Source organism: Verticillium nonalfalfae (genome assembly GCF_003724135.2).
Source record: "Verticillium nonalfalfae strain VnAa140/NRRL 66861 chromosome Unknown scaffold_175, whole genome shotgun sequence".
Classification (NCBI taxonomy): Eukaryota; Fungi; Ascomycota; class Sordariomycetes; order Glomerellales; family Plectosphaerellaceae; genus Verticillium; species Verticillium nonalfalfae.
The window spans coordinates 27,652-39,434 of NW_021167400.1; the positions used below are offsets into that span (position 1 = coordinate 27,652).

Below are 11,783 nucleotides of genomic sequence, written 5' to 3' on the forward strand. Positions count from 1 at the left end.
TGCGAGGCCACCAATGGTGCTGCCTGTTGAGGCTGCCGGCGGGGTGATGAACCATAGTGGCTCAGTCAAGGGTACTGGGGGAGCTTAGAACCAGACACCCTCAGGCAGGCAACACTGGACATGGTCATCAGTCAGGCAGTACGTAAGCTGCCCATGCAAGCCGTGATGAGCAGGTTGAGCTGTGATCAGCTTGTTGAATCTGCAGTGCCGACTAGCATAGAAAGAGACAGGCCAGACTCGGCGAGCAGAAATCACCAGCTTGGATGCGGGCGCGGCGGGCGCGGGCGCGGCGGATGCAATAGTGATGGGCCACGCCCTTCTGTCTAGCAATCCACGAGGCAACATAAGGGGGGAGTGCTCAAACAAACGCGCCACGGCTCACGCCAGGCGCAGAAGTGGCGAAGCTTCTTGATCCCTCGAGCCCTTCAAGTCGCTCAGGGCGGAGAAGCAGGCCTGACGCCTCTCCTCTCACTGGCTCCTTACCAATTAACCAGGGAGTTTGGCTGCTCCTTCGGGATGTCTAATCAAGTGCTTTGTAACATGCCTATTTTTAATTAGCGACGAGGAAGTCGCTGGGGACGAGTCGATTGGATCTCTAGCCGATGGAGCACGGGCCAAGCGGCCGCTCTCATTTTCGACGAGCTGGACGGGCGCTTTTGCTGGCTCCCTACCTTCCTTGCCCAAGACCGAAGAGTACTTTGGATAGGTACCTGGGTACCTATGGAAGGTGATCAACAAGGTGCCCACGGTTTGCCGGAAGGAATATACCCTGACTGATGACAAGACCAAGTGAGTGGCCAACAAGTGTTTCATGGCTCGACCCCTTGTCGCTCCAAGGGCGTGCCTGCCAGCAGAGCCACTAGTGTTTGCTCGTCTGGCAATCACTGTCCGTCGTGGGCACGGCTTCGCCCCGCACGATTGTTCTAATCTCGGGTTTAGCCATCGCTCTCGCGACGACCACAGTTGGCACAGACGCGGATGATGAAAAGTCACCAAATCACAATATCCTACATAGGAGTTGATGGTATGCTGTGGAACCCAGCACACCTCATCTCTCCGGCGTGAAGACAGTTTGGCAACCTCAGCCCTACACGTAGGTGAACAGTGTGATTGAGAACTATACATACAGTGTACAAGACGTGCTTGATCGATCGTTTCCCAATTGTCATTCGCGCCCGTAAATGCACGTTTGGGCTTAACTCCAAAGAGCAACACTGCCCCTTCGGGATTCTAGCACATGAGCAACCGCTTTCAAGTGAACCAGTTTCGCGGGACGACTCCGTTTTCGACCCTTGCGGTGATTGCCCTTAAGGTTCTGACGCGGCTGAGCCACCCCATGAACAGCAAACATGAGCTCCAGAGTACCGAGGGGCCTCATTCCCAACTTGAGCCGGATGGTCCTCAAGAAGGGCTGGTGGTAGGCATAAGTACGAATCAACGAGTTCTCCTCTGCATTCTCCGGGCCTTACCGGAGTAGGCACATGATCCGATGGAAAGAAAATGACATTGCTGCTGATTGTTCAGCATCTCAGGTCTAGACACTACGACTCTGTGCCCGGACGTCACAACAGCCCAGGCACTCGAGTTCAGGCCCTGGTATTGTGTCGGGAGGCGTATCCACAAGCAAGATCGGGCTCTTTGATTGCGGCGTGAAAGTCAAAACCTGGGACAAATGTAACAGTGCTAATGTACATCTCAATTGTACCATTTCCCATGACGATCAATGCCATCTAACCCCGACCTCGAAGCTACCTCACCCTTGCTACACCAGCCAGCTAGTCAGCTTTTGTGCTCGGTGTGTATGCCTAGAGGAGAATGGCACACGGGCCGGCAGCAGTTGCAGTCGCACTCATCATCGTTGACAAACAGGCTCGGGGCTCGAATAGCTCATCTGTATTGGCACTGTGCACCGTAGGCACGCTACGGCGAAGGATTCCTTTCCATCCGAGCAGCCGTTGCGATCAAACGACCTAGCGGCCGATAGACTGGGATGTGTGGGGTCCCCTCTTGGTGAGAGGAGCACAACCACACCCTCAATTAGAACAAGTGTCGCAAGCCACAGCGAAATGGATTGACTAGATTTGCAGCTGGAACGAGCAGTTAGCGAACTCTCGAGGAAGACAAGTTGTTCCGGCAGCTGCTGGTTTTGCAGTTCGGAGAACCACGCTACCTTTCCGGCCGGCAGGAGCGCGTCAGCTCTTCAACGTTTCTGGGCCTGATTGGCGTTGCTCGAAAATCAAGTGCCATGTGTTTGCCGATTGATAATCATAGTCGGACAGAGGCGAGGGCACGTATCGGCGTGACAAGTGTTGGTACACACGGGAAGTGGTTCTGGAGCATAATGTGTCCGACGGACGCCGGACTGGTCCATCAGTTGTGCCGACCTACTTCACGTCATTGGCTTGCCGACTTGGCTGCCTGCTCAATCGTGGGTCTCGGAAACATATGACATAGTCTTGGTACTAGTTCGATGCACTTCAAGGCAATCACGGTGATGGAGCAACACACGCAGCGACAGGGATCGGCGACGCCGTGCAGCTGATTCATAAGAAGCCCTGGCACGACGTGCTTTGCGTTCTGGACTGGACTGACGAAAGAATTCAGGGGGCGATGCGATCGAGGAGAAAGGAGGAGAGATAAGTCAATGGGGGCCGTCGGTAGGGCTGAACCTGGTATTGCATCTAAGCGCGTATGCTAGTCGCTCATTGGCGGCCTGTGCGACTGTAGACATCTGTAGGCAGTGTGCATGGGTCGCTGCACTCTCACTGGTAGACCACGGAGCCTGCTTCCACCGCCATTTTTTGGTGCGGCGCTGGCCGGCTGGGTGATGAAAAGGCGGAGGCAGAGCCCTGCCGAGTGAGTCTTGGGGCATAGCTAGGATAAGAAGGGGGGTGTGAAGGATTCGGGCAGGGAGCTGATGCAGGCTGAACAGCTGGACAAGAACCCAATCCCGGGTAGGACAAGCGATACCCCAATGTCAACTCTTGCTACAGACACACCTCCGGGCCGCAGCCCCAACCTGCCATTAATTCTCTCATCGTAGGTCCCCAGGGCAAGGCTGTGTGCATCGCCTAGAAAGACATGATCGCTCACAGATCCCCAGCAGTATTCCGTTGCAGGCGTATCAGAAATCTAAGGTTGCATGAGTCGGCCACCGCGACATGTTATCGTTGTCTTCGTACATTCGATTCGTGTAATTTACAAAAGCAGTGATACAACGATGGCCCGTCTCCTAACCACCGTTCGTTCTGCTTCGAGCCTAACACTTCCCGTCCCTTTATTCTCTCCATCACTCGATACAAAGAAAACCAAGACAACAACCAGACGGTAATTATCCTCCGACACCTCAACGCCAAAACCGTGGGTATAATGCTTTTACCACGCCATACTCCTCGCCAAGGCAAAACAAGATACGGCAACAACAAGCTGAATGGTTGTAGAAGTACGCTTCTAAGCCTCAATCCTCTCCCTCACCAGCAAACTTGTCCTGCTTGACAACGTTTGAGAGGGTGAGTTACATCTATGTTGGTAAACCGTAGAGCTAGAGTGCCCTCAGCAGAAGTGGACAGTGCCCACCGTACGCCTTATATACTGTACATGGATTCTAAAGTAAGTCGACTGCATCATAGCCCTACATGACTCGCTGTGTTCGACTCGACAACGTTGTCGGAGAGATTGATAAGTAGCTGGGCTAGACATCTCTTCGTAGCTGCGTCGTCACGAAGAACGTTGGAGAATGTGGCATCACGGAGCGGCTCGGGAAGACACTGCCGCAAAGCCTCGCGCGCCCGGGCATTGTCGCTCAATCTAGCGACGCTGGGTCAGCGAGACACTCTAACGGCAGGTGCCTTGAACTTGATTCAACGTACCGAAGGAAGCATCTAACGACGTGTTTCAGCAAACGAGCTGTCTGCTGCTCAACTAGCTGAGCGACCATGTTGCTGAGAACGGTACCGACTGCGTAGAAGCGTTCGTACGTAGCGCAAATGTAATTTAGCCCACTGTCGTCTAACAGGATCTTCTGAACAATGAAGATGGCCACTGTTTTGCTTAGCTCCGAGCCTGTCTCCATGATACGAAGACAGAGAGGGATTATCTCGGTCGTCAGGAGGAAGTTGATGACCTCGGAGGAATCGTTCTTGACGAGAGCCCCGATTACACCGAGCGAGGTCAGGCGGAGGTACTCAAAAGGCCTGGACTTAGATGTAGTGTTAAGGAAAGGATAGAGAAAAAGAGGAATGTGTGCTGTACGTCTATCCATCAGTATATGCCATACTCACACCTAGGTATTGCCGAGATAAGAATTGCTCACCGCTCAAGAAAAGATTACGAGTATCATTGTGGGAGGCAACACATTGGAGGAGAGCCAAAGCATTGCAAACGCGGTTCGATGCGGCTGCAGTGAGTTGAGACGGATTCAAGAGGGTGTAGACGGAGATGATCTCTTGAAGCAACGATGTCATGACACCTGTGACGAGTAAAGGTCAGGACGCTTGCTCAATGTATCGAGGCGACAAGACCTCCAAGACTTACCGAACGAGTGCCATAGTATCAAGGCCAGTTCCGGAACCTGCTCCCTCTTCTTGCTCAGCTCGAGCAGAGCCGCCTCACGCGTGTTTTCATTCAATAGATCAGCAATGTAGGCCATTGTGCGTCGGTTGTCTTCGGATATGTTTTCGTGCCCCGTATCCTGACCATGTGTACTAGCAAGCGAGGCTACATTGTTGTGAGCACCAGCAAGGCGGTTGTAGTGTTGCTGTTGCGCTGCTGACGCTGCGGCGGCAGCGGTCTGCTGGGCATGTTGGTGATGGCCCGGGGGCTGGTGCATCCAAGAAGCGTCAGCCTGTGGGTTAAATTGGTGGTGACCGTAAACGTGGGGCGTGGGCATCATTTTTGTCACAGTAAGTCTTGCTAACTGGTGATGGGTGGCCAAAGACTGATGTCGGCAATCTTTTAGAAGGCTTTGCGTAGATAGCTGATGGCTGTAATGTTGACCCGCGTATATAATTTGGTTGATCCTGCACTCGAAGAAAGATCACTGGACCATAAGTCAGAATCTCGTTGCTGATGTCGCGTTACGCGTCTCACGTGTCGTTGGCGAGGGATGTGATGATAGCAGCACCCTTAATCTGGTTGACGGGAATGTGGGCAGCCGCGACCTCGAATAGTCACGTTGGGTGCTGTCGGCGGCTTCAGGCGATATTATCGTTCTCTGGGAGAAGTATGGACTCTGGTGTAATCTTCGGGTCGCAGCGAGAGCTATCGACATTCGTCGCAGGCAGACAAGGTTGAATCGTTGGCGAGGCTGCTGGCTGGTGGTTGAGGTTCGAGCGGTGATGGCAGTTGGCGGGCGGAAACCTAAGGCGAAGAGCCTAGGCAATTGTCTCTGACTCTTACGTGACCCTTTGATTGGCTGAAAGTGATCTACCCCAAGGTCGGCCCAGAAAACATCAAGGGCCTGAAGTATGGGGGTTCAGTTGTTATTGTATTAACCGAATATCTAATAATAGTGGTCATCAGCTAGAATTCGGCGTAGAGGCTCATCGACTACTGCATAGCCCCGTTGGGCTGCAAGTCCATCGTCAATCTCCCAGGCCCAGGCGTAATGTCAGTCGTTACCTTACTAATCAGGCGAGTCGCACGTAGACGCTACGGGTGACGGAGGCGCCGCCCGCCAGGCGCCACTCTTGAGTGACCCTTATTATGGTGGACTTTGGCCGAAGAATGTTTGCTTCCTATGAAGATGAGTCAGGTGCGAATATCTTGAACGCCCCAAAGCTATCATGATCAGGAATAACAAAGAGTACGGTGTATGAGATCTTGTATATTGCGGGCTCAACACAATTTCATCCCGGGGTTTTTTTTCTTTCTCAATATTTACTGTGCTTAATTTCCGCTCTTTTACGTACTGACGGCAAAACGGCCGCCAAATGCCAGGGTCATAATTGTTAACTATTCGATACATTCACGTGTTTTATACACACTTACATACTTGTGTTTCGACTTCGATAATCCACACAAGAGGGGGACGGGAGAAAAAAAGGGGTGGCACGAAAATCCAGTTGATCCGGATAGACCTTCCATGATCGATAGACTAGCAGTCATGTCGGGGACCTCAAATATCCAGACTTATTATGTATGCTGCTATGCTGCTATCAACATCGGTACAAAAACGCGCGCTATGGTGGACGATAATAACACGGAAGAAAACGAGGGAACGAATTGACCAGTCCTCACAAGTCCCATACGAAAACTACATCTAACCTTTCCGCCCACTTCGCCCCGCCCCCTCCCCCCATCACCAGCCGTGTCCTGCCAGCAAGCCCGAGACAGGCTAGAGACGGAGCTCTCTCAGTATCTGGTCTGCCATGTTCTTGTATTGCCAGGTATTGCCGACCAGACGCTTAAATTGTATGCCGTGGAGCGACAGAAGGGGGACTTTGACGATGAAGATCTCGAACTCAAGGACCATGTCACCTCCGAGATCACTCTGTACTTGTGTGCTTGTCTCGCCTGGAGCCCGTCTAGATGAGCTAGGAAGCTCTCTTGACACGCTGTCTTCAGAAACGTCAGAGTTTGAATAACTGTGATCGCCGGCTCTGCCAGCAGTCCTGGGTGTTGCCGGCGCATCTCGAGAATCATCGCGCTCTCGATCGGCATTCGCGATCATGCCGCCGAAACTGAATCGCCTTCGATGACCTGGTGTCTGTGCGGCAGGACTACCTGGGGGGTCCTGCACCTTCTTAAGATCAATGCTTGGAGTGTGTCGACAGGCAAAGCCGCCCTTAATCTCAGTATAGTCCACACCAAGTCCCCTCAGGACCCTTCTGATGTCGGTACGGATCTCAGGAACAGACTTGCCCGATGTTGTCGACACGCTGAAAAGACCTTTGAGAAACACTGGCTTGGCAAGGTCAGAGCTGTCCAGCCTCTCAGTGGACACACCGCTGTGGTCCCCAGCCTCCTGATCCGTCTCCTCCGGAACATTTGCTTCACGGGCCTCTTCCCTTCGAAGACGCCGTTGTTGGATGCTCTCGCGCCTAGCATGGCCCAACGATTTTGCCCTCAGAGATATGGATCGCGATTGCCCGACAAATCTCTGCTCCGACCGCGGTTTGTCGTCGGTAGCAGATCTGTCTGATCCGCTAGTAGGTGGCGGTTCCTTTGAGCCGCGGCTTGAGTCACGGCGTCGGAGATCAGCCGAGTTGACGCTAGTAGATCTACCCAAGCCTTTGCGTCGGGAGCCGAAATGCCCTCCGGCGGAAGGTGGAGGACTGAGGAGGTCTTTGTGCTGTGGCTGGCTGTCATCAGAGCGGAGACCAGAGTCGCTGGGATCATCATGATCCCTCCGACTCCTTCGTATGCTGAAGCTCTTGCGAGGGGCTGATGGCGCCTCTGAAGGCGAGCGGACTTGAACAACAGGAGGATGCGACCGGTCTTTGTCCAGCCGCTCTGGTTCCCGACGTCTTCGAGTGCTGAACCGTCTCAAAATGCCTGCCGCGGTGCTCTCCTTCTTGGGCGGTCCATCAGAGTAATGCTCGCTAGGCTGAGCAATGGCTGGCGACAGTTGCGAGCGTGCCAAGGCTTCCGGTGCGTCGTCTTCCCCGTGAGTTCGTGCGCGAGGGCGGGACCGTCCACCAGTCGCTCTCTCACCAGGCATTTCGTATGCAGCCGTATTGGTGTGGGCTGCTTGGGGCGGTGTTATTTGCGGCGGGCTGGGGTCTTTTGCAGATTCTTTGTCCTTACCCTCCTTCTGTTGGAGGGGTGTTTGCGCTGGCTGGCTGACCTGCCCAGGGTGGAGCTCGATACGATCGCGCTCTTGTTTTTCTCGTACCAGGTAGTAGATCGATATCAGTGGGCTAAATGCATTGAGGGGGTCACTGCCTAGCTGAAGGCCCTCAGAGCTTGGGGCAGTGAGCGTGTCCCGACTCGTGCCTGAGTTGCGCCTTTTGTAGAAATCGAAACCGAACCCCCGCCTCTTCTCTACGTCCCTTGTAGGCTGGGGAAGATCCTTCTCTCGCTGGTATGTCCGTACTGCTCGCTGATATTCCTCAGACTCAATGGTCCGGGTGAGCTGAGCCTTGATGTTGTCGGGCGACCCAAAATTGAAACCCGTCATTGCAGTGATGACCTCAGGCTCTAGAGGTAGCGTCAGAGGTTCCCGCAAAGGTAGGTAGTTATCCGGCGGACTTCCATAACCTTTAAGCATCCAGGGATGGCTCATGACTTCAGGCATAGCCGCACGCTGTTTTGGGTCGGTCACAAGCATACGTGACAAAAGGTGCTTACAATCTGCATGGGAAGGTCTGGATCAGCACAACCTTGTGTGGTTATAGTTAGGGCAATTGCGCAGGCTCACCGCTAGATAACCAGTTTGGGTAATCTACAAGTCCTTTCTTGATCTTTGCATGGAGCGCAGGCATACTCTGGTCGTCGAAGGGGACTTTACCACAAACCAGGACGTAAAGGACGATACCGAAACTCCAGACATCCACCTCGGGACCGGTGTAGGCCCGAGCCTGGAGTAGCTCTGGGGCGGCGAAGTACAGGCTGCCACAAAATGTCTTGAGGTGGCCCCTGGGGGCAAATAAGTTGCTCAGGCCGAAGTCGATAATCTTGATGTCACCATTCTTGCTTATCAAAATGTTCTCGATTTTGAGGTCACGGTGGACGATGCTGTTCCGATGGCAATAATCGAGGGCACTGGCGATCTGCCGACTGAACTTGCGTGCTTGCTTTTCTTTGAGCTTGCCATGGGATATGATATAGTCGAGCATCTGGCCACCGTTGACGTACTCGAACAGCATGTACCAGTGGTAGTTGGTTCGAACTACGTCACGCATGCCACAGACATGTGGGTGGTTCAGTAGTGTGACAATGGCCGCTTCTCTGGCTGTACGGATCTCTTTCGATTGGTCTGCGCGTTCTTTGTCTGCACGGCTGTGGTGGCCGTCTTCCGTTGATCCACGAGGAATGATCTTGCAAGCTACCTGCATATTCATCATGATTAGTATCTGTCTGATCCTCGTGAACAGAAGGGATAGCGGAGTGTGTTGCGGCGGACGCACCTGTTCAGGACCATCTTCCTTGCGAGCCAACTTGACTTTGCCCATGCTACCGGCCCCGATGGTTTTACCTAGGATCCATTTGCCTGATGATGTCGGGATGGTCGTTCGACCTCTTCCTTGCTTTGTAGTTGAGGAACTAGGCCCTCTGGAGTCAGAGACAGGCGTGGGGCCACCCGAGTTAGCGATAGTGCTATTGGCAGCCATGTCGTGCTGAATCTGACGTCGATTGTTGGTTATGGATTTGGTGCTACTTCGGCGCTGAGGGCGGGTGTGGTCTACTCGAGGGGCAGAAGGCGTCTGTTCGCTGTCTCTGTCTCTTTCCTTGTCTCTGGCTGAGCTCCGCTTGGAATATGTGGCTACGTTTGTTGTTTCCCGATCATACTCATGGTGAGCAAGGACGTCTTGAATTGGGCGCGTTGCTGAAGGTTGTCGAGAATGAGATTGTGAGCTGGGATGACGCTGGTGGCGGCTGGTTATCGAAGTCGAAGTCGAAGCAGCTCGTTGCAAAGGCTGCCCGCTTGTAGTAGGGACGACAGGAGGCTGGCGGGAGCGAGTGGAGTACGAGCGCGATGCCTGGTGTTGACTCTTTTGAGGGGGCAGCTGTGCAAAGTGTTCCGCGTTGGTCGTGTGGGATGATTCAAATGTCATGGCGGAGAGATTGCGTCGGCAATGCAAGAGAGCGCGATATCAATCAGATCTCGAGGGAGACACCAGACATGCAGTGAAAGAGGGCAACAGAGGCAGAATGGAGAAGGGGTAGACAGGTTGTCGTAACACACTACCTGCCACTGCCTGCTTTACTCGCGCGTGTGGCTGGGGGTACGGGCTGGCAAAGATAGCGCGCCCCACCAAGGTACTAATACAATACCTCTAAAGAAAAAGACACCTCCACATCCTGCCACCCTTTGTGGATGGATCTAGCGGGGTCTTTCCATCAGGTTTAGATTGGAAAGGCACAGGTCCATACTATTGCTACTTACTCCGCAGCGGATTTATGACAAGGACGACGGGAGCATAAACAGAACTAAGATTCTCGTCGGATCAAATTCGAATAATGAACCTGGAAGATGTCATCTATAAGCCAGGCCTACCCATTCACCTTGGTTGCTGCACAGCTAGGAGCCTGCTGTACGCTAAAACGACACACCAAAGATATCATTAAACACCTCGATTGGAGAGGGAAGCCGCGGTGGTTTTTTTTCCAGGGATTTCGCCGGCTCCTGTTGTGTCTTTAGAAACTGCGCCGCGTTCAGACGCTGGCAATTTACAAAGAACACAACTTCCCTCGCTCAACACTCGAGACTGGGCTTCAGAGGGAGAGAGGGGAAAGGGGGCAGACAGGTTGGGAAATTGCGATGCCGAATATGTGGCTTATGTAATATGGGGGCCAACCCCCTGGCCTGCTTGGCAAGAACCAGAAACTCCAGTCCAGAGTAATAAGGATGCCAAAATGTCATACGGCTGGTGTAGCATCTCTTTTTCCATGATCCTGTACCACATTTACACCTTGGGTACTACAGTCACGGGATGGTTACATGCCCAGGCAGCGGGTACTGCTGACGGAGTTCAGGTATCCATTGAGTGCCTTCCCTGTGCCTAGGTCTAAAGGCCTACATGTACATGTACATTAGAGAGGTGCTGACTAGACCCATTCAAGGTAGCCCCATCCACCACCATCAAGCAGCCCCCAACCGTATGCTTATCGATAAACTAGTTACCTCCAAGCCTTCAACCTCATTGATTCGTATCGATCGCAACACTAGGCACATCGGTCTCCGAGCTGTGTACTCCCGGCATTTTCATCGTTTGCAACGAATCCAACACACAGCGGGCTTCCGTTTTCTCCATGTCACACAAAAGATCTCGCACGACATACGAAGCAGACCTTCCTGCCGAGGGTTCTCTCTTCGTTCTAATTGGCACGCGTCTACCTCCACCTAACGACTATTCACCCGACAATGGCTCGTATACTCCTCTTCATAAACAGGAGGTGAGAGATGAGCAAGGCCGACGGCGACTGCACGGCGCATTCACCGGAGGCTGGAGTGCAGGATACTACAATACAGTCGGATCTAAGGAAGGGTGGACCCCTGGAACATTTGTCTCGAGTCGAAATGCTCGCCACAAAGATACTGCTGGAGCCCAGCCACAACGACCGGAGGACTACATGGACGATGAGGACCGTGAAGCAGCCCTAGAAGACGAGAAAATACAATTGTCCGAAGCGTTCACTGCCGGCGCAGTGGGGGAAAATACAAGAGCTTTTGGCAGAGGACTGTCGGATCTAATATCTCATGGGGACGCTTCATTAGGCCTCGGCTTGCTGATGAAGATGGGGTGGAGGGAAGGCCAAGGCATCGGACCTAAGGTGCGTCGCCCAGCACGACTGCACGATACCGAAGCCATCAGTACGCACGTGCCAGAATCGCACCTGTTTGCGCCTGATGACGTTGCCGTCTTGAGTGTGATCCGTAAGATCGACCACCACGGCCTCGGATATTCAGCCATGTGCGCTCACTACACGCAAGAGCCCGCTGGCTTTACTCGCCGAACAAGTGAGGCAGATGTGCTCAACACCCACGGTTCTGGGATGAAGGAGTCAAGCCGCTCCCTGATGGGTGGCAGGTCTAAGGACACAAAAGGCCATGGTGGTGGCATGGGGTTCGGCATCCTCAACGATACCGGTTCTGACGATGACGATGGGTACCAGATGGC

The 11,783-nt window shown here is 53.4% G+C and overlaps 2 protein-coding genes across 2 annotated transcripts; both read right to left on the reverse strand.

Annotated features, from left to right (window-relative positions):
- Positions 1-3,623: 3,623 nt before the first annotated feature.
- RCD1 (Cell differentiation protein rcd1) lies at positions 3,624-4,891 on the reverse strand (the record flags this gene model as incomplete). The annotated part of the gene is made up of 4 exons (XM_028637074.1): positions 3,624-3,807; positions 3,870-4,245; positions 4,313-4,468; positions 4,534-4,891. The coding sequence occupies 4 exons, from the start codon at positions 4,889-4,891 to the stop codon at positions 3,624-3,626; spliced, it is 1,074 nt and encodes a 357-aa protein (XP_028490959.1).
- Positions 4,892-6,334: 1,443 nt separating this feature from the next.
- D7B24_002878 (uncharacterized protein) lies at positions 6,335-9,113 on the reverse strand (the record flags this gene model as incomplete). Its single annotated transcript, XM_028637075.1, has 4 exons — positions 6,335-8,139; positions 8,200-8,245; positions 8,457-8,990; positions 9,069-9,113. The coding sequence occupies 4 exons, from the start codon at positions 9,111-9,113 to the stop codon at positions 6,335-6,337; spliced, it is 2,430 nt and encodes an 809-aa protein (XP_028490960.1).
- Positions 9,114-11,783: the final 2,670 nt, after the last annotated feature.